Source organism: Drosophila miranda, chromosome 2 (genome assembly GCF_003369915.1).
Source record: "Drosophila miranda strain MSH22 chromosome 2, D.miranda_PacBio2.1, whole genome shotgun sequence".
Classification (NCBI taxonomy): domain Eukaryota; kingdom Metazoa; phylum Arthropoda; class Insecta; order Diptera; family Drosophilidae; genus Drosophila; species Drosophila miranda.
In genome coordinates, this window is record NC_046675.1 from 10252412 (window position 1) to 10278851 (window position 26440).

The window sequence follows — 26440 nt, forward strand, 5'->3', positions numbered from 1 at the left end:
GCGAGCTTTTTCGTGCAGGCTATTCCTGTATCTGCAGCAGCTGTTGTGTGCAGTTCACACTCTTTTAGTTATATATTCACTTGCTTACGAAATTTACTGGCCTTTTTAAATCGTATACAAGGCACAGGTCGTGCCCCGTCTGCGGGCTGGGCCAGGCACAGGTGGGAGCAGCTCCCGTTGTTGATCTTGCACGTATTAGCCCCACCTGTCGCTTGTCGTTGCACACAAGCAGCGAAGTGATGTAAGTCATGCCCGAGTGGACGAGGCTGCGGTTCTCGCCCGTCGTCTTGTGCACCCGCTCAATGTCGCCGGTGTTCCAGTCGTAGTCCTGATACAGGGAAACCGCGTACGGCTCATCGGTGTCGCTGCAAACCAGTATCGGGTGCTTCTTACCCCAGTCGGCGCTCTCTATCTTCGCTGGCCGCGACTGGGTGGCCCAGTAGAGGCGACTCCTCTCCTGGTCGAATGTGAGCCCGGCCGCATAGTTGGCTCCCGCCACGATGGTTTGCAGCTCGGATCCGTCCATCGTGGCACGCCGTATGGAGTCCGAAGGCGACTCTGTCCAGTACATGTAGCCGCGGCGCGGCTCGAGGACCAGGGACCGGGGCTCCTCCACCTCCTTCCACAAGAGCACGCGCCGACTGCTGCCATCCAGGCGGGCGACCTCGATGAGACGAACCTCCGCATCGGACCATCGGATGCCGTCCGGCCCAATCAGACCCGAGTCCACGATCTGCTGCACATAGGAGCCATTGAGAAAGACCCGGAAGATGCACTTGGTCTTCTGGTCAGTCCAGTAGATGCGCCTCTCCGCCACCGACACGTCCAGGGCGTGCGCATCGCCCACATCCTTGAAGGGTATCGCTCGTCGTCGTGGTTCCGTTCCCGTCGCTGTACTCGGTCGAGAGAACAGCTGGAAGGCGGCAGGCACAGGTACAGGCGGTGGAGCAGGCCCCATTACCCACGGCTCCCGCACGTTCTCCACGGTCTTTCCACGCACCAGACGCCAGAATCCTGAAGACGCCTGTGTCCAGATGCCGTTTCAGACGAACAGCTGTTCCACCCCCACCCCCAGTCCGGCGTCTGTTCTTCTTCTTCCTTTTGCTCTGATTTTGCTGTGAATTCGTCTTCTTCTTCTTTTTGTCAACCGGCTAGAACCGGGAGACTGTTAACACTCTGTTAATAAGCTTTTGTGCTCTGTTAGAAATAGCGAGCTTTTTCGTGCAGGCTATTCCTGTATCTGCAGCAGCTGTTGTGTGCAGTTCACACTCTTTTAGTTATATATTCACTTGCTTACGAAATTTACTGGCCTTTTTAAATCGTATACAAGGCACAGGTCGTGCCCCGTCTGCGGGCTGGGCCAGGCACAGGTGGGAGCAGCTCCCGTTGTTGATCTTGCACGTATTAGCCCCACCTGTCGCTTGTCGTTGCACACAAGCAGCGAAGTGATGTAAGTCATGCCCGAGTGGACGAGGCTGCGGTTCTCGCCCGTCGTCTTGTGCACCCGCTCAATGTCGCCGGTGTTCCAGTCGTAGTCCTGATACAGGGAAACAGCGTACGGCTCATCGGTGTCGCTGCAAACCAGTATCGGGTGCTTCTTACCCCAGTCGGCGCTCTCTATCTTCGCTGGCCGCGACTGGGTGGCCCAGTAGAGGCGACTCCTCTCCTGGTCGAATGTGAGCCCGGCCGCATAGTTGGCTCCCGCCACGATGGTTTGCAGCTCGGATCCGTCCATCGTGGCACGCCGTATGGAGTCCGAAGGCGACTCTGTCCAGTACATGTAGCCGCGGCGCGGCTCGAGGACCAGGGACCGGGGCTCCTCCACCTCCTTCCACAAGAGCACGCGCCGACTGCTGCCATCCAGGCGGGCGACCTCGATGAGACGAACCTCCGCATCGGACCATCGGATGCCGTCCGGCCCAATCAGACCCGTGTCCACGATCTGCTGCACATAGGAGCCATTGAGAAAGACCCGGAAGATGCACTTGGTCTTCTGGTCAGTCCAGTAGATGCGCCTCTCCGCCACCGACACGTCCAGGGCGTGCGCATCGCCCACATCCTTGAAGGGTATCGCTCGTCGTCGTGGTTCCGTTCCCGTCGCTGTTCTCGGTCGAGAGAACAGCAGGAAGGCGGCAGGCACAGGTACAGGCGGTGGAGCAGGCCCCATTACCCACGGCTCCCGCACGTTCTCCACGGTCTTTCCACGCACCAGACGCCAGAATCCTGAAGACGCCGGTGTCCAGATGCCGTTTCAGACGAACAGCTGTTCCACCCCCACCCCCAGTCCGGCGTCTGTTCTTCTTCTTCCTTTTGCTCTGATTTTGCTCTGATTTTGCTCTGATTTTGCTATGATTTTGCTGTGAATTCGTCTTCTTCTTCTTTTTGTCAACCGGCTAGAACCGGGAGACTGTTAACACTCTGTTAATAAGCTTTTGTGCTCTGTTAGAAATAGCGAGCTTTTTCGTGCAGGCTATTCCTGTATCTGCAGCAGCTGTTGTGTGCAGTTCACACTCTTTTAGTTATATATTCACTTGCTTACGAAATTTACTGGCCTTTTTAAATCGTATACAAGGCACAGGTCGTGCCCCGTCTGCGGGCTGGGCCAGGCACAGGTGGGAGCAGCTCCCGTTGTTGATCTTGCACGTATTAGCCCCACCTGTCGCTTGTCGTTGCACACAAGCAGCGAAGTGATGTAAGTCATGCCCGAGTGGACGAGGCTGCGGTTCTCGCCCGTCGTCTTGTGCACCCGCTCAATGTCGCCGGTGTTCCAGTCGTAGTCCTGATACAGGGAAACCGCGTACGGCTCATCGGTGTCGCTGCAAACCAGTATCGGGTGCTTCTTACCCCAGTCGGCGCTCTCTATCTTCGCTGGCCGCGACTGGGTGGCCCAGTAGAGGCGACTCCTCTCCTGGTCGAATGTGAGCCCGGCCGCATAGTTGGCTCCCGCCACGATGGTTTGCAGCTCGGATCCGTCCATCGTGGCACGCCGTATGGAGTCCGAAGGCGACTCTGTCCAGTACATGTAGCCGCGGCGCGGCTCGAGGACCAGGGACCGGGGCTCCTCCACCTCCTTCCACAAGAGCACGCGCCGACTGCTGCCATCCAGGCGGGCGACCTCGATGAGACGAACCTCCGCATCGGACCATCGGATGCCGTCCGGCCCAATCAGACCCGAGTCCACGATCTGCTGCACATAGGAGCCATTGAGAAAGACCCGGAAGATGCACTTGGTCTTCTGGTCAGTCCAGTAGATGCGCCTCTCCGCCACCGACACGTCCAGGGCGTGCGCATCGCCCACATCCTTGAAGGGTATCGCTCGTCGTCGTGGTTCCGTTCCCGTCGCTGTACTCGGTCGAGAGAACAGCAGGAAGGCGGCAGGCACAGGTACAGGCGGTGGAGCAGGCCCCATTACCCACGGCTCCCGCACGTTCTCCACGGTCTTTCCACGCACCAGACGCCAGAATCCTGAAGACGCCTGTGTCCAGATGCCGTTTCAGACGAACAGCTGTTCCACCCCCACCCCCAGTCCGGCGTCTGTTCTTCTTCTTCCTTTTGCTCTGATTTTGCTGTGAATTCGTCTTCTTCTTCTTTTTGTCAACCGGCTAGAACCGGGAGACTGTTAACACTCTGTTAATAAGCTTTTGTGCTCTGTTAGAAATAGCGAGCTTTTTCGTGCAGGCTATTCCTGTATCTGCAGCAGCTGTTGTGTGCAGTTCACACTCTTTTAGTTATATATTCACTTGCTTACGAAATTTACTGGCCTTTTTAAATCGTATACAAGGCACAGGTCGTGCCCCGTCTGCGGGCTGGGCCAGGCACAGGTGGGAGCAGCTCCCGTTGTTGATCTTGCACGTATTAGCCCCACCTGTCGCTTGTCGTTGCACACAAGCAGCGAAGTGATGTAAGTCATGCCCGAGTGGACGAGGCTGCGGTTCTCGCCCGTCGTCTTGTGCACCCGCTCAATGTCGCCGGTGTTCCAGTCGTAGTCCTGAAACAGGGAAACAGCGTACGGCTCATCGGTGTCGCTGCAAACCAGTATCGGGTGCTTCTTACCCCAGTCGGCGCTCTCTATCTTCGTTGGCCGCGACTGGGTGGCCCAGTAGAGGCGACTCCTCTCCTGGTCGAATGTGAGCCCGGCCGCATAGTTGGCTCCCGCCACGATGGTTTGCAGCTCGGATCCGTCCATCGTGGCACGCCGTATGGAGTCCGAAGGCGACTCTGTCCAGTACATGTAGCCGCGGCGCGGCTCGAGGACCAGGGACCGGGGCTCCTCCACCTCCTTCCACAAGAGCACGCGCCGACTGCTGCCATCCAGGCGGGCGACCTCGATGAGACGAACCTCCGCATCGGACCATCGGATGCCGTCCGGCCCAATCAGACCCGAGTCCACGATCTGCTGCACATAGGAGCCATTGAGAAAGACCCGGAAGATGCACTTGGTCTTCTGGTCAGTCCAGTAGATGCGCCTCTCCGCCACCGACACGTCCAGGGCGTGCGCATCGCCCACATCCTTGAAGGGTATCGCTCGTCGTCGTGGTTCCGTTCCCGTCGCTGTTCTCGGTCGAGAGAACAGCAGGAAGGCGGCAGGCACAGGTACAGGCGGTGGAGCAGGCCCCATTACCCACGGCTCCCGCACGTTCTCCACGGTCTTTCCACGCACCAGACGCCAGAATCCTGAAGACGCCGGTGTCCAGATGCCGTTTCAGACGAACAGCTGTTCCACCCCCACCCCCAGTCCGGCGTCTGTTCTTATTCTTCCTTTTGCTCTGATTTTGCTCTGATTTTGCTCTGATTTTGCTATGATTTTGCTGTGAATTCGTCTTCTTCTTCTTTTTGTCAACCGGCTAGAACCGGGAGACTGTTAACACTCTGTTAATAAGCTTTTGTGCTCTGTTAGAAATAGCGAGCTTTTTCGTGCAGGCTATTCCTGTATCTGCAGCAGCTGTTGTGTGCAGTTCACACTCTTTTAGTTATATATTCACTTGCTTACGAAATTTACTGGCCTTTTTAAATCGTATACAAGGCACAGGTCGTGCCCCGTCTGCGGGCTGGGCCAGGCACAGGTGGGAGCAGCTCCCGTTGTTGATCTTGCACGTATTAGCCCCACCTGTCGCTTGTCGTTGCACACAAGCAGCGAAGTGATGTAAGTCATGCCCGAGTGGACGAGGCTGCGGTTCTCGCCCGTCGTCTTGTGCACCCGCTCAATGTCGCCGGTGTTCCAGTCGTAGTCCTGATACAGGGAAACCGCGTACGGCTCATCGGTGTCGCTGCAAACCAGTATCGGGTGCTTCTTACCCCAGTCGGCGCTCTCTATCTTCGCTGGCCGCGACTGGGTGGCCCAGTAGAGGCGACTCCTCTCCTGGTCGAATGTGAGCCCGGCCGCATAGTTGGCTCCCGCCACGATGGTTTGCAGCTCGGATCCGTCCATCGTGGCACGCCGTATGGAGTCCGAAGGCGACTCTGTCCAGTACATGTAGCCGCGGCGCGGCTCGAGGACCAGGGACCGGGGCTCCTCCACCTCCTTCCACAAGAGCACGCGCCGACTGCTGCCATCCAGGCGGGCGACCTCGATGAGACGAACCTCCGCATCGGACCATCGGATGCCGTCCGGCCCAATCAGACCCGAGTCCACGATCTGCTGCACATAGGAGCCATTGAGAAAGACCCGGAAGATGCACTTGGTCTTCTGGTCAGTCCAGTAGATGCGCCTCTCCGCCACCGACACGTCCAGGGCGTGCGCATCGCCCACATCCTTGAAGGGTATCGCTCGTCGTCGTGGTTCCGTTCCCGTCGCTGTACTCGGTCGAGAGAACAGCAGGAAGGCGGCAGGCACAGGTACAGGCGGTGGAGCAGGCCCCATTACCCACGGCTCCCGCACGTTCTCCACGGTCTTTCCACGCACCAGACGCCAGAATCCTGAAGACGCCTGTGTCCAGATGCCGTTTCAGACGAACAGCTGTTCCACCCCCACCCCCAGTCCGGCGTCTGTTCTTCTTCTTCCTTTTGCTCTGATTTTGCTATGATTTTGCTGTGAATTCGTCTTCTTCTTCTTTTTTCCATGAAATTTTCATGTAATTTTAAAAATGAGCTGTCTTTTAAAAAAGGTTTCAACATTCCGGTATCGATAGCACTATCGATAGATCGATGTCGAAAAACCATCGCCATTTTGGCGTTGCCAGACCCTTCGAAATATACCGTGTTTTTTTTAAATATACCAAAAAGTATACCCATGACAAAAACGAACTTAGCCCACTTAAGCCGCCACCATTCAAACATTCCAACGACAGATATATACTGATTGTATATTCTTCTTGTAGACCCATCCTGTCCTTTCTCTTTGCTTACAAAAACACCTTGGAATTTATATCTCTCGTGCTTTACTATAAGTAGGTTTTGAGTATTCTGTCAGACTAAAAATATTGTATCTTCATAAGTTTCTTGTTGTAGACTTTCACAGATAATGAACCCTTTGTAACCACCACCCACTATACAAAAAACACATCAAGTTCGTTCGACTACAGCTTTATTACCCTTAACAGCCGGCATCCAATTTATTGCAGCCCTTTATCATCAGGAGGATTTGGTTCATCCTTTCAGACTCTCCCTGCTCGACCATTTTCTTCCAGCCCTTCAGCCCCATGCAACTCATCAGGTGGCCATAAACAAGCGCCAGATGGAAGCAGGAGATGTAGAGAAGACAGCAGCTGCGCTCGAAGGCGGGAAGATCGCAACGCCCCCACTGTAGGCACCACAATCTGCCCTCTTCAGAGCGGATGCTTGCTACGCTACTTCTTCCTTCTTCGAACCGGCGCTTTTCTATGGCGACCTCCTCAGTGATTTGCATGTGGCCGTAGAGCAGGCAAAAATTGGACGAGCAGTGCGCAGTCTGGGAGGCTGAACCAATTCCAGAGATTGATCCACCAGAAGTAGGCGAAGAGCTAGACGTCGCCGGTCCGCCAAAAATTACTGGCTGCCATCATGAACAGAACAGAAAGGTAGGGTGCCTGGTGAAATGAGAGAGAATAAGTCAAATATATTTAGAAATTAACATTCAGTTACCTTTTCGGATTCCACGGACATGGGCTATATCTCAGCAGTATGGTTGACAGCTGCTGCAGCATTCACCGTCGCGACAGGTCCACAAAGGTCAACAGGGTCAACAGCAAGGACTATAGCGGCCGACGCAGCACAGTCTACAAACACAAAACTAAAAATTAAACAAGATTTTTCGATGTTCACTCTACTGCTCCTGGTTTCAGAATGACGAGACACATAAAACCAACCCGTATTCCATTTTTTCCAAGAGTTTGAACTGACTCAAGGCCAATGTGATGATATTTATTTAAACAGTTCAACGACTTGAAGTAAATGGCGAAAAATATTACTGATTGTAAATTCTTCTTGTAAATCCATCCTATCCTTCCGTTTAACTGGCAACTGAACTGCGCTAAAATTATTAAATTTTCATTATTTTCGGTGGAATATTAAAATACCCGTCCACGGGAAATCCTCCAATTGAGATGGTACTGCTTCGATAAATCGCGACAGCTGATTGCTGGTGGTGGTGGTTCCTCGATGCTGTTGTCGAATGTCACTCTGACAGAAGCTCGCCGCTTTATATCGTGATCGATTTGTCACTCGACAAAAGCTGAAATGTATGGTATGAAATTGATGTAAAAGTACAGTGCCGCCATCTAGTGGACTTGTTGTTTCTGATAGATACATTTATCAATATCATCCCTGCGAGGCAGTTCAAAAGCAAGCGGGAAAAATTTAAAAGTGTTCATGAAAATAAAAGAAGGTACAAGGTTTGTGGACTTTGGACTTACCTTGTCCCTTCCCTACAAACGACCATAAAAAATTGATCAAGAGCATTCTTTGCCTGCCGTAGGCTTTTTGGTTAAACATTGCCCATAAACGCCTACGAATGCGGGGCTTTCACGTATATTTTTCCGAACTGGTCGAGGAATGTTTCCAACAGCTCAATCAGTTTGGTGCACTCAACACCCTCAGAGATAGACGACTCCCGTAGATTCTGTGAAATGGAGCAGGAAAAATTGGAACATCACAGCGATCTTCCACATGATCCTACTGGCCGGTACAAATGATAAAGAATGATACAAAGGTAATAAACATAACACGAATTATAAAGATGATAAAGAATAGAAGGATATTTGGATGTTGCAAAGTTTTCGTAATGCAGAAAGTAAGTACTTTCGGCCCTATAAAGACTTTTCCTTCGGTATATCAGAACGCTAAAAAAACAAGTATTTTTATACCCGATACTCAAAATGAGTTTAGGGGTATATTAGATTTGTGGTGAAAATGGATGTGTGTAAGGTCCAGAAGGAAGCGTTTCCAACCCCATAAAGTATATATATTCTTGATCAGCATCAATAGCCGAATCGATTGAGCCATGTCTGTCTGTCCGCCTGTCCGTCCGTCTGTACGTCCCTATGAGCGCCCAGTGCTCAAAGACTATAAGAGCTAGATCAACTTCTTGTGTGATATGTAACTGTTAGAAATGTATTTCAAAACTTCGTCCCGCCCCATTTCGCCCCCATAAAGGACCAAGATTTGTGGAGAAAACCAAAAAGCCAGAATGAAGAAAACAATTTTATTCTTTCTCGCTCTGTCTTTCTCTAACACACAAGATTCATGGTCGGCTTTGTCTATCAAGAGACCTATCAGAGACTATAAGAGCTAGAGCAACAAAATTTGGTATCAAAATTTCAAAATTTCTCCCCACCCCTTTCCGCCTCCGCAAATGACGAAAATCTGTGGCATCCACAATTTTAAAGATACGGGAAAATTAAAAACGCACAATCATAGAGAATGACCATATCTACCAGATTGTTGAATCTTGATCAGATCGCATTATTATTATAGCCAACAGTAAGAAATCAATTTTCGTTCGCTACGCAGTGCCCGACGACATGTTCTGTCTCTCTCGCACGTAATCTTTTTCGTTCAATGTTAACGCCGTCTGCCGGAGGAGAGCCATACTGATTAAGTATCGGGTATAAATGTAGAGTTGCGGTCGCATCAGCAATTCACAACGTTCCCCCTCGTTGTTTATACTAATATGGGCTTTCTATGGAAAGGTCCAAAATTAAAAATCAATAAAAAAACATTTCAATATACTCAATATACTTTTTCCCGTGTCTAACAGTAAGAGCAAACAACATAATTCGGTGTATCTGTGATAAATATTTTATTCAAATACAATTCAAATGAAAAAAAAAATATACTTTTGTCCGACTTATTTGGTCCCGTTCGACATCAAAGATAAAAAATTATTTTTACTTAAATTTTGATATTAGTATAAAATATTTTATTTAATTATATCTTTTATATAAAAAAAATTAATGTTTTCCTTAAATTATATTGAACTCTGAAGACTGTTTCTAGCTAAAACGAAATTTCCCAAAGCTTTTCCCATTTCTGTTAATTGTTAATGTTCTAGTCATGTCCTACAGAAGTGTGGGTTGATTCATCATTAGATCGAATCGAATAAAAATGATATTCAAAATAGCTGGCCCAATCGTCGAATCTAATAGATGGCCAAACACGAGCCTCCAAAAGCTGGGCAGAACACGTTTTGTTGGCAGCACCTCCAACGCCAAAGCGGGGGAAGGGGGAAAGAGCGCAAAGCAAAGCAAAGCAAAGCGAAAGCCAACCGAAGCAAACGTGCTCCCGAGCCAAACGAAAGACTCAAGACACGAACTCGAGCCATGGGACTGGGTACTGGAAAAGCAACAGAATGAGAATGAGAAAAGCAAAAAGCCACAGCAGAGCAGAGCTGGAAAAAGAAAGTGCAAGTGGACGCGGATGCTTAAGTATTCCGTCAGCGGTTTCTGTGTCTGTATCTGTGTCTGGTTTATTTTGTTCTCCTTGTGTCTGTTTGTGTGTGCTCCCCCCGCCGCAGCAGCGGAAGGTAGGCCAGGCCCAAGACCAAGACCAAGACCGAGACCGAGACCGAGACCCACTGCTAGATCGAACGTCAAAGCCAAAACCAAAGCCGAATCCAAGAGCGCGTTGGCGATGACGAAGCCAGCAGCAGCAACAGCAGCAGCAGCGGAGGCAGAGGCAGAGGCAGCAACGGTGACGGTGACGGCAACGTCGCTGCTTGACCTACTTCCAGGGGCTCTGCTCCATACAATCAGAATGTTTCATGTTTCGATTTTATTATTTTTATTTTCTGTTTCTCTTTTTCGTGTATCTTTTCGATTTGCTGGTCAGCAACGGACGCTGCTGCCCATTGTATGATGATGGTGTATGTGTATCTGTGTGCGCTTTGTTGGTGTGAAGTTACTTTTTCTTTTCTTGCGGCTTTATTGCTCTCAATTGTTCGTGCTGGTGGCTGGCTGGTACTGTTACTGGTAGGCCTATGAAAGATACTCGCACAAGAACCATTTATTTTGTTGGCATGACTTTCGAAAAAAAACATTGTTTTATATTTCACTCGCTTGTGGCTGGGAAAGGCAGATCCCGCACACAAACCATCTTGTGTGTGTCTCTTGAGCCAAACCCCTGCTTCCCAAAGAACTATCCATCCATATCCAGGGCCATTAGAGCTGCTCCTGCACGCCTGTCGGATTTGCCACAGATATATGCTCGTACGTACCACATATGTATCTTCAGGCTGCCACTGCCACTGCCGCTCTGTTGCTGTCGGCAGCATGACATAAACTTTCGATTGTCTGCCCGTCACATAACTGTTACTTACTCGTCTTGTGCCCCAGCTGCCGCACTCCATCCCGCTCTCAATCTACCATCCACCAGCCACCTCTTCTCTGATTCTTTTTTGGTTATTTCGTTTGGTCTTTTGGGCTTAAATGGGTAATTGGGTCAGGCCCCACGATGGCCGCTTTCGGGAAAGGCTTTTCAAACTCATTTCACTTAAAATTCTTTTGGCCTGGCTTAATGTTCGAGTGTATTTAGTCTTCTTCTCGGCTGCTGCTGGCCCTTAGTCATGCGTTCTTTTACGAGACCTTATGAAATCACACACAGAGAGATCTCTCTCTACTCTTTTTGAAAATTTACAACTTTCATGGCTTATTCTTTGGCTTTGGGGTGCTCTCTGGCTTAATGCGTTTGGCATCGTTTCATTTTTTCTTTTTTTTTTTCTTTCTTTTTAGTTCTTCGGGCGTTTTCTGCCTCCGTCTTGGCGCGTCTTGTTAATAATTTTATGTTAATTATTAAAAAGTGAAAATACGATTTCTGGCTTTTGAGGTCTCGGCTTTTGGCTGCATTAATCATTTGCCCAGCGATACAGATACATCTTTTTCGTATCTTTCTGTATCTTTGTTGAGAGTTTTCGTTGCGGTTCTGGGGCTGCTCTCAGGTTTATATAACCAACCGGGCTTCCAATTAAATCTATTAGCTCTGCTATTGTTGCTGGCACCATCATTTGGCAATCAAAATCAAAAGAGAAACAACAAAATATTCCGTTTCCATATTAGCATGTAAATACAAAAAAATTTGGTTTTGGGTCTTGGGCCTATTAGATGGTTGGAAAGTCTCTGGAGATGGCAGATGACACCATGATCGGGCAGTATTTCGAAACTCCATCTGTATCTGCATTCTGCTTCTTAGATGGGGAAAAGCGCACGTAATGAAGTGATTTATATCTCTCTATATATGTAACAGTCCCTTGGGTTTAGCATAAAACTTTCACCCATCAGCAGCAGCAGACGCAGCAGAATTACCATCAATCGATGGCATTGGTGCCCATAGAATTGGTAGCGCTTTTACATTGGACAATTCTTCGACAATTCTTTGAGCTGTGAGAAAAATCCACAATGGAAATGGAAAAAAACGCAGAACAAACAGAGGCCTTATAGGCCTACTGTGTGAGCAGCGGCGGGCAATTCAATCGCGGCGGCACAATGGTCTAGAGCCAGGGAAAATGTACACCATGCGGTGTGTGGTGTATAGCAGACATCTTCTACATTAGAAAGTTTTTCCACAACTGCAACGACAGTGCAGGCATCCGCAGCAGCAGCAGCAGCAGCAGGCAGAGGGGCAGCAACAGCATCAGCATCAGCAAGAGCTAAGAAACAAAAGAAACAACTGTAAGTGTACAGAGAGCTCCCAAAAGATACTTAAAATGGAGCCTCCTGCTAAAGTCAGAGCCAGAGCTTGCAACGCTCACTGAGCATGGGGCAGGCAACTAAAGCAACTGGCAACAACAGATACTAAATGCAGCCAGTGAAAGATTTCCAAATGCAACTACCGACTGCACTCGACAAATACTGAAAGATAATTTCTGCTTTGCTGGCTGGCTGGCTGGCTGGGGCTCCGTTGTTGGGGGCAATTAAAGTATAATTAAGAATCTAATGGAGTTTCACTCTCCTTGTGCGTAATTAGCCACAAAGAAAAGTAAAAACTGAAGCCACACAATGGCTTCAATGGAAAGGCAAGCGCAAAAATAAAAATTGTGTCTGGCTGGAAACAAAGGCCACAAACAAACAAAAAATACGGTTTAAATTATATAATTATCAAAAAAATCTTGACAAAAATAGACGAAAGTTGTAATTTGCAACAAGCGCAAGCAAAACGGAACGGAAGGGAAAGGAAGGGAAAGGAAAGGCAAAGGCAAAGAAGGGAAAGGAAAGAAGAGAAGAGAAAGAAGCAACCAAAAAGCCCGAAGTTTGTCGCTTAGAAGCGAGGCTTCGACTTCCACTTCGGCAGCGACAGCGACAGCGATGAAAGTTAAAGTTATAAAAGTCGGGGAACGTATTGGAATTGAAACTGTAAATAATTAGGTAGTGTGTGTGTGTGTGTGTGTGTGTGTGTGTGGTGGCTCCCAAGGCGAAACTCTTACTCGATGCGATGCGAAGCGAAGCACATGGCGAAGCACAAACTGCGGACCAAAACAAAAGACTTCAACGAAGAACCAAACTTGAACGCGAACCCGAGAGCTTCCCTCTGCTCGGGGTGTGTGTGTGTGTGTGTGTGTATGTATCTGTGTGAAGATGGAGAGAAAGAAATGGTAAAAGCACACACCGAAGAACCCATACCATGTAGCCATGCATCTGTGTGTGTGTGTCTGTGGCAAGCGAAAGCGTCGCTGTTGCTGTTGCTGCCGATGAGAAACGAAATGGAATGGGCATGAAATTTCTTAGGCGATCTTTGAGGATAAGCGCTGGTTTCACTGTGCGCTGCCGCACAGACGTCGACAGTGGTTCGAGGCAGACGTTACGTTCAAAACGTTCGGCGCGCAAGAATCTCCATCGCACCACAGACAAGCAACAAGCTGCTGCAGCAACCAGCAACCAAACCAAACCAAACCAACATCTGGAACTGCGTGAAGAACTACAACTCGAAGCACTCGTAGAAAGTCCGCCTCAGTAGCGTCGCGCCTGCGCAGTGAACACAACCCAACAGCCGGACGAACAAAATATCTATACAGAAAAGTGTGTCCCCCCCGAAAGAGTGTGCTACCTCCCCCCCCACCCAGTGTGAAAAATATTGTATATTGTATATATAGTAAGGTGTGCATCTGCAGCACCATGCCATCAGAAATGCAATCAAAATGTTGACTTCTCTTGACTTTGCGGATGGTTTATAGTTTTCTACCCAGTCTTTGGTAACGACCAGACCGATCATCATCGTCGTCGTCTTGTGTTCTCCGCATATCAAAACGCCAAGGCAAAAGTGAAAGTGATTTTTCGGGGCTGCTCCAACGTGTGCGTGAGTGCCACTTGAATTATAAATATTGCCATCGTACAATGACAACCAGCAGCAGGCAAACCAAATAAGTCTCAGCCTCAAGAGAAAACTATCAAAATCGAATCAAAGAAATTTGGATTACCACCAAGCCAGCCAGCCAGCCAGCCAGCCAGCCAGCCAGCCAGCCAGCAAGGATACAACAAGGATACTATCATCGAGAACCTGTGGCAATTGAAATTGGATATGGCTGCCAACGAGATTATGACACCAACAGTCAATGCAAATTGCCAGTACTCAACCAGATATTGTTGTAAGTTGAACACACACAGATAGAGAGAGAGAGAGAGAGACAGAGGAGGTCCTAGCCTTCGAAACACTATGATTCCTTTAGATATGGGTACCTGGTTGCGTATACTTAATAACTCTTATACTATCCAATGCTGCTCTTAACCATCTACTGTCCTTTAACCAAACTTGTTCTATCAATTAGAGACTCGAAACTCGTATCGCCCACACTTAGGGTTAAGGGGTGGCTTGATTAGACACTCTCCTCCCCCACCTTTTGCCCTCTTGCAAGTCATTCCGCAGAATGCACGGCGAAAGCAACAAACAAACAATCCAAGCCGAGCCGCTGAGCCGCTGAGCAGGCAACCTGCAGAGCAAGAAAGAAATTTACAAAACAAAAAGCAAAAACAACTTTTTTATAGAAAGTTTTCATGCCACAGAGGAAGGGGGGTGGGCGGCTCTCATGCTCATCCAGTGGCAGTCGGTATCGGAATCGGAGTCGGAGTCGGAGTTGGAGCTGCAGCCAGTTTGGAGGCTCTGTCACAACCAGCCAAGCGGCGGATGGCGATGCGATGCGATGTGGCTTTTGTTGAGCATCGCCAGCAGTCGACTAGCAGCAGTCGTTGTCGTTTCTTCTGCTGCTGCTGCTGCTTCTACTCGCTGCCGTCTGCTGTTTCTGTCCGCTGCCTCTTTCACTGCCTGACGGCAGCTCGCTTCTGCCGTTTGTACGACACGAATATTAATAGGTGAAAGTTGTTGCTTCGTTGCTTCGTTTCTTCGTTTTTTTCTTTCTCGTCGACAGCCGACGCTGCCTTCTGCCTTCTGCCTTCTGCCTCTCTGGCTGTATCTGTGGCTTCTGTGAGTCCCTTTCCAGCTGCAGAATTTATGTTTCCTTTGTGCCGTTCATTAATTTGTCTTCTCTTGGCTATTAAAAGTCTTTGCTTCTCTTCTCTTCTGTTTTCTTCTCTCTCTGGGGGTGAATGTTGTCCATGATTCCTGGTCCTGTCAAAAATTGACCCAGTTTTCAGGGCCATGCAAATGGCTAAACAGAAAGGAGTATCCCTTACCAATTCCCAATCTCATCACGCTTAGCCTTCAATTTTGGCTTCGAATCAACAACAGACAAAAGCCAGAGTCAGAGTCAGAGTCAGTCAGAGGCAGAAATAGCAGCCAAACCAAACTGCAAGTTTCTGTATGTCTGTTGTATGTTTGTGGCATTTCCATTTCCATTATAATTAAGGCTCTTGCATAATCGAGTTTTGTTTACAAAAACTTTTGCTGTTTCGAGTTCAATGTCCCACAGCCAGCAGACAGAGAAAGACCGAAAGGCCAGGGGGATTGCAACAGTTCCTGCGCGACGCGAGGCAACGCGACGCGTGTGGATCTCTCTCGAACTCCCAAAAAAACTCGATGCTGGCCCATGTTGCGTATACGCAATGTTGTCTGTTCGGTCTGTTTCGGGTTTCTGGTCGTTCGATTGTGATTTTATTGTTTATTGTTTATCATTAATTATCTAGAATGACTCATCGGGTTTTGTGTTCGTCAAAAAATCCAAAGTGTTGCCAAAATGTGTGTCTTTTTGCGGCTGAAGTACATAACAAGAAAATAGTTTAAATGTTGGCGTTTGGCGGCCATCGAAGGGGGTTGTCGAGTGGAGTGGAGAGTGGAGGTTGCCCAATAATACCGTTGGCTGATAAACCGCTACAAATGATATTACTGACAGACATACATCAATTTCTTCAGCGGCGTTATTTACCCCTTTACCCCTTTTCCCCTGTTATTCGATTGTTGTCGATGTTTCTGTTTCTGTTTCTCTGTTTTCTATTTTCGTATGGCACATTATGCAATACCTGGCAGTATCTTGTATCTTGTCATTCGTCTCGAAAGTTACCGCAGCATCGGATCTATCTGGCCAATGTCATTAGCCACTCCAATTGTTGGGAAAAGTTGTAGCCCGATCTATACGACTAACGATACTCCTCAGCTCTTGCTTTCTTTTCTTTATTTTCTAGGTTTTAGTAGTTCGCTTCCTAGTCCCACACGTAGCCTCCTCCATTATGCAATTGCTTATTAATTCTTTTATAATGCTTGCGTTTTTGGGAGCCAACAGTATGTTTTATGCAATCGCCGCAAGAAGTGGGGGGCGGCAGCCTCTAGGTTGATCGATGGCCAGTACGAAATGGATACATTTCACTGTTGAAGTTGCAATTAATTCGGAATTACTGAAAGATAAAGAAAGAATCAGACAGTATTGTTCGCCCAAAATAGAAAAGACAGACTCTGCGCAAAAAGAAATGCTTAATTTTATTTTAACAACCATCCGCTCCATTCATCGGTGTTTCTTTTGCCTTTCTTTCGCACACTCTACTCCACGGACTACCACAACACAGTGGCAGCTCCCTCTCCAGCCCCCCTTTGCGCGCTCTGTTGCATATTTTGATTGTGGCCGGCCGGAGCTCGTTCCCGCTGGTTTATTAGAACTTTCACTTTAGGTTTTTCTTCAATTGTGGCCCCACCAGCGGAAGAGTGCCTCCCCCTGGCAGGGAGCACCTTTTGTGGTCTGCCAATTGAATAATAGGCAAAAAGAAGTGACCCAGAAATTGAAGAGATGCTGAGAGATCCAATCGGGACAACAGACATATACAGATACAGATGCACAGATGAGTAATAGCAGTCGCCTGTCCAATAACGATAGAAAGTTACCAAACTAATTTCGAATACATATACGAATATTTATGATTAAGTACAAGTCATTCCACATTTCGAGTGGATAATTGTGGTAGGAGCGAGGGCGAGGGCGCAAAAAAACCCAGAGAGAAAAACGAAAAAAAAATATATATGAAACCATTTTGTTGGTTTCGTGTGTGGGGAAGGTTAAGTTTTTTTTTTTTTATGTAAGATGCCGCAATTTAATTTGATTTTTATTATTATTGTATTTCTCTTGAAGTTGGGCCAACCATAGTTTTTTTAAATAAATGATTTGGCATTTGAATGCATATACTCGCATCTGTTTGGGGTTTCTTTTCTTTTTTCTTCCTTTGTTTCAATAAACGAGAGTATCTATCTGCTCTGACGTATCTCAAGCACGTAATGCTATGCGTATGTGTATCTGTGTGTGTGTGTATGGGTGTACGGGTTGGCGGCTCTTACCGCTATTTACATTAACATTAGAGCTTTGGGTTTTTATTGTTGCTTCGCTTTTGCTGTTGCTTCTGACGGCGCAAAGTGAAAGTTTCTCATGTGAGCCGAACCGAACCCGAATGGCAAGCCGAGAGCTCTTGAATCAGGTAGATACTATATATATGTCTGTCTATATACTCGCCTACAGTTAGCGTTGGCTGTGCCAATGATATGCCCCGCCATGATAAGAATATTAATGGGGAGGAACTGGACTCTGAAATTGCTGAAATCAAAAGTGTTTTTTCGCTCTTCCCCTCATTAGCAGTCCGTTAAATCATAACAGCAATTAGAAAATGCAAACAGGCAAATGTTCATTGGTAAATGGTAAATGTTTGCTGCCACCAATCGCTGTTGCACTTTCGAAAAGCAAGAGACTTTTGTAGAAAATATGCGGCAGGCAACAGAGTATCAAGTGCATGACAAACATCAAAGAGAGGGGCGAAAAGAAAATCTTTTTGTAAAAGTTCATAAACCTTCTCGCAAACAATGAGATTACCACAAAATTTTTTGGCTTCTACGGGGCTCGACTCGATGCTGCATGCATGAAAAGTTCAGCGAAAATTTTCCCAAAGCCAAACCAGCCAGAGAAATGCACAAAGTGGAGGGCATAAAAAAGAAAGAAAGAAAAATGAAAGAAATGATTTTTCCTAAATTACTTCTGACGATGTGATGTCCATGATAATGACGATGATTGCCAGCCATGATGTGGCTCGTTATGATGACGATGATAATCATGATCATGACGTTGGCTGGTCATGATTATATGTGGTGCGGAATTTCCACTCCACTGTCGGTTAGCGTACATTCAACTGCAACTGCAACAGCAACAGCAACAGCAACAGCAACAGCAATGGAAAAGCAGCAACACAAAGAGAAAAGTCCGCTGGCAAAAGAAAATTCCCCAACAACAAGTTACTCCGCTCCACCGCTCCACCGCTCCACCGCTGCTTTGCTGCTCAGTTTTCGGTTTTATATCATCTATTTTGCAGCCATTTTCCAGCGAATTTTTCCAGCCTATTAGCAACTTTTGACTTTTGTCTTTTGTGTCGACTCTCGGGACTTTCTTCTAGCTCTGACTTTTCTTTTGAAAAAATCATAATAAACAAGAGTGCCGCTCGTATTTTCTTTGCCGTTTGGCTTTGCCTCTCCAGACTCATTTGTGCATCATTTGGGAGAAAGTAAAAGCCAAGAATTAAATGGCACTCCACTCGCTAGGTTGCCGTTGGCTGCTTGGCTGCTTGGCTGCCTGGTCGATGACTTGCAGCTGAAGCTCGAGCTGGGAGCTGGCGTATGGGGCGTATGCGCATTTTCAATGCTGGCTGCTGGAGAGAAAACACCAAACCGAACCGAAGCGAAGGAAAAGGAAATGCAGCACCAGCAGCAGCAGCATTAAAAGAAAACTGAGCTGGGAAAGCCGCCTCATGCTCGGGCAACAATTTCTTTGGGATTCGGCATGGAGATCGGGTTACCATATCAATGCCCAAGTTGGGGCTCCATACCCATAGGAATTCCTGCATTCGTTTAAGGAATGGCATTTTTCCAGGCAGAGGTTTTGAAGTTCAGGTTGGGTTTTCAAAGATAAAAGTCCAACCTTTATTCTGATAATCTCTTACGGTTGAAAAGCACTGTGTCCCCCCATCTCCCCATCAATCAATGTCGCACGAAATGCCCATATCTCAATCTCAATCTCAAGTGGAATTCGAGTACCATGCCATTGAATCGAAGCCAGTTCCATTCTCCCGAAGATCACTTTCAGTACCGGGCTGATCGAGAGTAGGGCACGTCAAATGCTTCATTAATTTCAGCCTGCCTGCAACGTTGTATGGCATGCAGGCAGTCAGAAAGAGAGAAAGAGAGAGAGAGAGAGCAGAAGAACCAAGAAGAAACCTACACAAATCCTGACCCAATTAGAAATTCTCACGCAAAGAGGAGAGATGCAAACCAAAAAGAAAGAAAGAAAAGAAGAGAAGTCAAAAAAAACGAAACGTCACGGTTAACAATTCCACGTTTAATCAAACAAACAAAGAATTAAGCAAGAAGCCTTCACAATTTTCGTTTCTATACCAGGTTCGAGGCTCTGAGTCTGGCTCTGCTCTGCGCCCGAGTGAAAGAAAAAGAAAAGTGCAAGAAGCCAAATAAGCGTGGCAAAAAGAAAGCAAGCGAAACGAAACGATCCGCAGCACAGAGAGCCAGAGACGGAGCCGGAGACACAATGGAAACCGGGCCCCAAAGAAGCTTACCAACAAACCATTCAGCCATTCAGCCATCCAGCCATCATCAGCCATTCTAAGTAGCCATAGTCCAAGGCAATAAAACATGGAATTCTATCAGTCGGCGGCCGCCAATTATAAAGGCAACGACGTGATTGGAACACCAAAAAAAAAAAAACGATTCAGAATCATGTTTAAAGATCCCTCCCCTTAACCGTTCCTCTACGAATGATATGTGGGCGATCCCCCGAAAAGCGTAGTATTTCTATGGGTATTGCAGTTCCGTGGCGTAAAAATAGAACCGGTTCTCGACCCACGAAAGTGCTGTGCTCCTCCAAAACGGAAGTGGACACAGAGCACACAACCAGATACACTGCGAAAGATAGAGTTGGAGAAAGAGAGATAGGCAGCGATAAAGAACCCATCAGCATGCAACAAAAACAACAACAACAGGCTACAACAACCATTCAACGTGGACGGTGACGGTGACGACGACTGTGGCTTCGCTCCGTCAAAATATAGGCCAAAAGAGAAACTAACGGTAAATGTTGTTTCTTCTGCTTGCTGTAGCCCCCTGATAGCCACTCTGCCAAGACACAGACCCATTGGGTTGTTGTCTGCCAAAGAAGCAGCGGTGGCCACCGCAGCATCCACAAGAGCACAAGAGCAAGAGAAAGAGGAAGAGCTGCTGACTGGCTGGCGAGGATTTGGGTTACATAAAAGGGCGCAAACGGAAAGTAGAAACCGAAAGAAGCCAACCTCAGAGACACACACTCACGCACACATATGGGTACGGGTATGGGTATGGGTACGGGGCATGCCTGTATGCGCAGACGCACAAAACTTGTTGCAAAGAAAGTGAAACTTTTGTGAGCGCTCTACCACTCAGCGATTCCCCCCCTCCAGTTATGGCTGGCTGTGGGGGGGAACGGGACGGGAACGTGGAGCATGGAACCTGAGCATGTCACGATCATGCGCGTAGAGCAACGCAGAAGGTTGAGGTTGTTTGGCAAGACGACGCCGCGCGTTGTTTGCCTGCTTTTGGCCAGCGAATAATATTTTTTTGGCTTGTTATGTTTTTTTTTTCGTTTTCTTGCTGATTTTTGTCTGTTAACGATCGCGCCGCGTCTTTTTTGGGGTTGGGCTAGGTTATAAGTCTGTTAAACGTATCGAATGGGGGCTTGGGAATTGCTCAACCATCCCACAAGATTGATGTCAATCTGGCTAAATCTAAGGCCCTTGCCTTGACATAGACCAGTCTCTACAGGCGAGTGACGCATCCAGTCGACCCCCAGGGCACAGGGGCAGGGCATACATCTCAAATTTAGAAAGTAGCCCCCGATGGCATCTTCCCTGCATTCTTTATCTCATTTTTTCGTGCAGTCAGTCTGTAGAATGGTCTCTGAAATGACCAAAAAAATTTTATAGTTTGTCTGGGGGTCCCAAAGAAAAATCAAAGCAGCCGCCTTTCGTTGAGCTGGAGCTCTTTCTTAGATCCGGCTTCGACTTTGACTTCGACTTCGACTTCGACGAACGGCAAACCATTTTCTCCCCACATCCACATTCACATTCACATCGAAGGCCCAGGCAAGGTGGCGGCAGCAGGCGCTTGTGCGACTTCTTGGACGCAGTGCAGCCAGCCACAAAAAAAAACAAGAAATCAACCGCAGCCAAAAGGCAAGAAATACCGAAGAGCCGAAGTGCTGCCCGAAAGCCCCCAAAAGCCCCGAAAGAGAGACGAGTGGATAGAAAAAAGTGAACGAGTAGAAATTACGGTAAATAAATAAAGAGAAGAGAAACAAGCAATTGCCAGAGTCGTCGTCGTCGTCGTCGTCATGAGCGAAAGTGAAATCTGCTAATGAATTCTTCAACGTTGAATAGTTTTCAGTCATTATGGACATTGTTGTTGTACATACACACATACATACATACATACATACAATACCTATGTATGTACCTACATATGTATGGGCTTAAGCCATGTAACCAGGCAGAGCCCCCCCCAAGCTCATCCCATGCTCATCTCTGCAACTGTAGATGGATGAGAGCCAGGCTGCTGGCTTTTTTGGCTACATTTTTCAGTTTCAGTTTCGATTTTTGGGCTTTTGGGTAAAAGTTGCCAAGCAATTAGCCAGAAGGCATAGCAGGCATACGGGTACGGGTACAAACAGCCTATATAGTGGTCGCGTATGGCCGAACCGATCAATCGATCGATACGCTGTCTCAGATGATTGCTGTGATTACCCACCCGATTCCGATTTCCAGTCCCACTTCGGTTCGGACTCACTCTCCTTGGGTTCATTGAACACCTTGCTGCCGCTTGTTGCAGTTTTCTATAATTTGTTGCCGCTTTTATATGGCCTAGAGGTCTTAAGCGGGGTCTAAACTTGAATTGCATTTGGAAGGTGGCAGGTGGAAAGTTGCAACAGCCTCTCAGATCATTGCCCTCAGTCGGCCGTCCCACGGCTCCATGGCCAAGGCCTATTCTTATACAATTTGGAAACCCCTTGCTGATCTGATCTGATTTGATTTCTTTTCTTTTCATTTTGCAGGGGAAGCAGAAAAAGTCAAATCTTTGATCAGATTACGGGCGGAACTGTCGCCTCTGTTCACGGGCAAGCGAAATGCCTCCAAATATGCCTGGGCGTAAGTAGACAGACAATCCATCAGATACGCTTATGAATCGAAGCTTATGTGATTGCATAACTCTCTATTTCAATGTCCATTTGCACTTCCATTTCTGTTTTCCCTTTGATCTGTAGCGTGGTTGAACGGGAGCTCAATGTGCCGCTGCCTCTGTCGAAGATCATCAAGAAATGGAACAATCTCCTGCAGGAGTACAAGGCCATCAAAATGTCGGAGGAGCCCAAGCGCCGCGAGTGGCCTTTTTTCACCCTGATGGATGTCTACTTCAGCGACCAGGTGAACGATCCCTCGCTGCGTCTCTTCTCGTCCACCAAGACCCTGAAGGAGACCCTCGACGACAGCGTCTTCGAGGATGATCCAATCATCGCCTCGGCCATTGCCGCGGCCACCAGCGGCGCCTACATGGACATCGATGAGCTGATCAGGCGGCAAAAGGACCGTGCCGCCCTGGCTGCCGAGCGGAAGCTGGCGGCAGCTGCCAGCGGAGCCGCTGGCGACTACAAATACGAGCTGAAGCCGATGCTCCCGAACAGCAAGTTCAACAGCAACAGCGAGATGGTGAAGCTGTCCAAGAGCGTGGACGATCTGTCCATGCAGCAGTACAAAATCAAGCAGGAGCTGATGCGCCAGCGCGAGCAGGAGCAGCAGGAGAACATGGTCAAGATCAAGCAGCATGCTCGTCAGCAGCAACAGCAACAACAGCAGGCCCAACAGCAGGCCCAGCAGCAGGCACAGCAGCAGCAACAGCAGCGGTTCATGAGCCACCAGCCGGCTTTATCGCCGCATCCACACCGCCTGTCGTCCTCGTCGACGCCACCGGGCCTGCAGCATGCCCTGCAACAGCAGCAGCAGCAGCAGCAACAATTTGCGGCGCGCCAGCAAGCGTACCAGGCACAGATACACACTCCACCGCAATCGCACATGCAACAGCAGCAGCAGCAGCATCACCATCAGCTCGCTCATCCCCATCAACCGCCCACGCCGCGTCCCAGCTCGCCGCCCACCACGGCGCAGCAGATCCACATCACGGCCACCCAGCACCAGGCCGCCCAGCAGCAGCTCCACCAGCAGCAGCAGCAGCACCAGCAGCAGCAGCAGACGCTCAAGCAGCAGCAGCAGCAGCCGTACACAGATCCCAACACCATCGACCAGTATCTGCTGTCGTGGAATAACTTCCACGGCAACATGTGTCGCGGCTTCCACTCTCTGCAGAAGGACGAGAAAATGGTGGACGTCACCATTGCAGCCGGCGGCAAGATATTCAAGGCCCACAAACTGGTAAACAGGCGGCGCACTCCCAAGAACTCCCGCACTCATACAATGCCCTTTCCTTTCGCCCTTCTCTTTTCGCTCTTGTCTTGTGTCGTTGCAGGTCCTGTCCGTTTGCAGTCCCTACTTCCAGCAGATCTTCCTGGAGAACCCATCGAGTCACCCCATCCTGCTGATGGCGGACGTGGAGGCCGGTCACATGGCCGGACTGCTCGACTTCATGTACAGCGGCCAGGTGAACGTTAAATACGAGGATCTGCCGGTGTTCCTCAAGGTGGCCGAGGCCATGAAGATCAAGGGGTTGCACACAGAGGTGGGTCTGGGGATGGCCTGGGGATTATCTGCGCTTTTATTTAAATGTGACTTTCACTTGCAGAAAAACCTGGACAGCGATGCCAGTGACATTAGTTCGCCGCATGAGAGCGACGGCACCGAGTGCCGGTATGAGCGGGGCACACATAGCGTCAATATAACCAGCGGACATGCCACCGGCTACGGCGGACAGCCCCAGCACCAGTCGTCGCCGTCACCGTCCCACAATGGCCCCAACCGCTGTCCCACTCCCCTTTCCAGCGGGGGTGGCGGAGGCGGAGGAGCTGCCAGCTACGCCGGCTTCCGGGAGCACATCAAATCGAAGGCGACGCTGGCGGAGACCTTCATCAAGAATCTCAATCGCAACAACAACAACAACAGCAGCAGCAACAACTTCAATAGCAATGGCGGCAGCATCAATCTGACAGAGGCCGAGAGCAACAACTCCTTTGCCATCCTGCAGGCCAACAGCAAGAAGATGCTGGACTCGGCCCGCAAGCAGCACAAGTATCTGGCCAAGCGCAAGATCCTGATGCACTACAACACGGAGCTGGGCGCGGAGAAGCGGCTCAAGGAGATGGAACGAGAGCGGGAGCGGTATCCGAGCGCCGAGCAGCATGACGACGCGCTTAACAATAACCACAGCCACGCCCACAGCCAGCAGGAGAGCAACATCATGGAGCCCATTACGACAATTGTGCCACAGACGCCGCCACCGGCCACGCACAACAACAGCTTCAAGATTCGCCTCGTGGAGAGTCATCATCTGACCAACAGTGGCGGCAACAACAACAACAAAAACAATAACAACAACAACAACAACAACAACAACAGTAGCAACAGTGGCAGCAACTGCCACAATGATGATGAAGAAGCCTTGAATCTCGTACAAATCCCGAATGCAAATGGCAGCCGGGCCCGCCCACAAACCCCAACACGCTCAACGCCCACACCCACACCCACACGCACGCCCACATCCACGCCCACGCCGGACATACAGCTGATAAAACGCGAAGTGGAGCACGACCTGTCGGGCGAGGCCACCCAGAACAATGGCCATGACGAGGAACTGCTCTCCGGCGGCTACGACCGCAAGTACGACGACAACAACAACAGTCGCGCAATGGACATGGAAACGGACTCGAACAATAACAACAGCAGCAGCGGAGGAGGAGGCGACATCGGCAACAACAACAACAACAACAATGGCATAGCATTGGCTCTGGGGAAGCACAAGCTGCTCAGCGCGATCAATCGGAGCCTGGAACTGGAGCAACAGCAACAGCAGCAGCAACATGCAGAGGAGCAGGAAGCGGAACACAACAAGAACAACAGCAGCAACAGCCACGGGGAGCACGACAACGATGACAACAACAATCATAGCCAACATTTGGACCTGAGCACCATCAAGAACATAGCCACCGCCGAGATACTGTGTGGCCTCAAGAGCAAGGTCCTCAAACTGGAGGAGGAGCAGCGCGAGCGGGAAAGGGAACGGGAGCGGGAGCGGGAGAGAGAGGCCTGCCGCAATCTTAACTCAGAGATCAAAAATGCCGAATGACAGTCGCTAATCAGCAGCAGCGGAATATAGATAGGCATAAACTGGGAAGACACTATTCCCAGATGGAAGAGATGAAGAGTATGCATTTGATAAAACATTAAACATAGAGAGAGACAACATCCACATACATACATACATGCTATATATATATATATATAGAGAGAGAGAGAGGGATCTATGTAGTATGCTAATTATAGTTATTTATTATACCATTTAATATCGTTAATGTAATTATAATGAACCCCGACCCCCCACCCCCACAATACATACAAATACATTGGTTAGGCCTAGCACTCCCATACTCCCAGCACACAACATTTTACAATCCCTCTAGCCGCTAAGACTCACACGAATCATCATCGTATCGTATCGAATCGTATCGTATAGTAGATCCCAAAAACGCTGATGAAATTACAAATTTATTATTAGCACTTTGGAAACTCTGGCCCTGTTGCAATACGTGTTAAGCTCATGTTGAACATATATTAATATCGATTAATCTTATGGTATGTGTAGAGCGCAGTATGTTGTAGTATAATATGCCTTTCGATTTTTCAGCTCTAACGCTAACACAGTTCTTACATTATTTATGCATACTATACACGTATGTATATATCGTACAATGAATGTATCTCAACACCAATCACACGCATGCATACACATCACATTCGCATAACCTGCATCCAATCTGCACCATACATCGTACTATATGTACACTATAAAAATATATAGTATAGGAATAACATCGGCCGTGTTCAGAGCCCCCATTCACCATTTTGAACATGATGCCATTTACAAAGGAACAACAAAAAGAAAAGAAAAAGAAAAGAAAAAGGAACAATATATGTATCTCGTTTTTAGTTTTAACTTGCCAGACCCAGACACCTTTTTGAATGAACGCACGCCCAGATAATACATAATACCAGTTACCAGTTACCAGAGCACGTAACCTTCCCCTGGAAACGGGTTCCGCATCTTGTTAATTGTTTTACATGCCCCAATGTGGCTGGAACGGAACCAATATTCCTCAACAAATTGCAGCAGGCAAAACCAACGCATCGATTAGGGCCAAACCTTCGCGCACTCTCAGCCCCCTAATCGCTGTCCTGCCTCACAGAATCAGAATCAACTCTCAACAACGTGCACAGCGTAATTCGTACAATATTTATTCAACTTATTTACATTTTTAAAATTTGTGTAATATTTTTTATTGCTGTTGAACATTTTATCTATTGTAAAAGAATGAATGAATGAATAAAGAAACCCGATACATTCAATTTTATAATCAGTATATATTGTT

The 26440-nt window shown here is 48.4% G+C and overlaps 3 protein-coding genes across 4 annotated transcripts; 1 reads left to right on the forward strand and 2 right to left on the reverse strand.

Moving 5' to 3' along the window:
* Positions 1–1262: 1262 nt before the first annotated feature.
* LOC117187417 (low-density lipoprotein receptor-related protein 6-like) lies at positions 1263–2080 on the reverse strand. The gene is made up of 2 exons (XM_033390070.1): positions 2002–2080; positions 1263–1966 (listed from the first exon to the last, which is right to left on the reverse strand). The coding sequence occupies exons 1-2, from the start codon at positions 2056–2058 to the stop codon at positions 1286–1288; spliced, it is 738 nt and encodes a 245-aa protein (XP_033245961.1). The 5' UTR covers positions 2059–2080; the 3' UTR covers positions 1263–1285.
* A 1633-nt stretch (positions 2081–3713) lies between these two features.
* Positions 3714–4640, reverse strand: LOC117187416 (low-density lipoprotein receptor-related protein 6-like). Of its 2 annotated transcripts, none has more exons than XM_033390068.1 (2): positions 4453–4531; positions 3714–4417 (listed from the first exon to the last, which is right to left on the reverse strand). In XM_033390068.1, the coding sequence occupies exons 1-2, from the start codon at positions 4507–4509 to the stop codon at positions 3737–3739; spliced, it is 738 nt and encodes a 245-aa protein (XP_033245959.1). In that variant the 5' UTR covers positions 4510–4531; the 3' UTR covers positions 3714–3736. The 2 variants fall into 2 exon arrangements, with proteins under 2 accessions (XP_033245959.1, XP_033245960.1); XM_033390069.1 differs by having other exon boundaries at positions 3867–3988; positions 4054–4640.
* A 9213-nt stretch (positions 4641–13853) lies between these two features.
* Positions 13854–26344, forward strand: LOC108156149 (uncharacterized protein DDB_G0283357). Its single transcript, XM_033388647.1, has 5 exons — positions 13854–13987; positions 21905–21998; positions 22115–23276; positions 23371–23580; positions 23644–26344. The coding sequence occupies exons 1-5, from the start codon at positions 13921–13923 to the stop codon at positions 25138–25140; spliced, it is 3030 nt and encodes a 1009-aa protein (XP_033244538.1). The 5' UTR covers positions 13854–13920; the 3' UTR covers positions 25141–26344.
* The last annotated feature ends 96 nt before the right edge of the window (positions 26345–26440 follow it).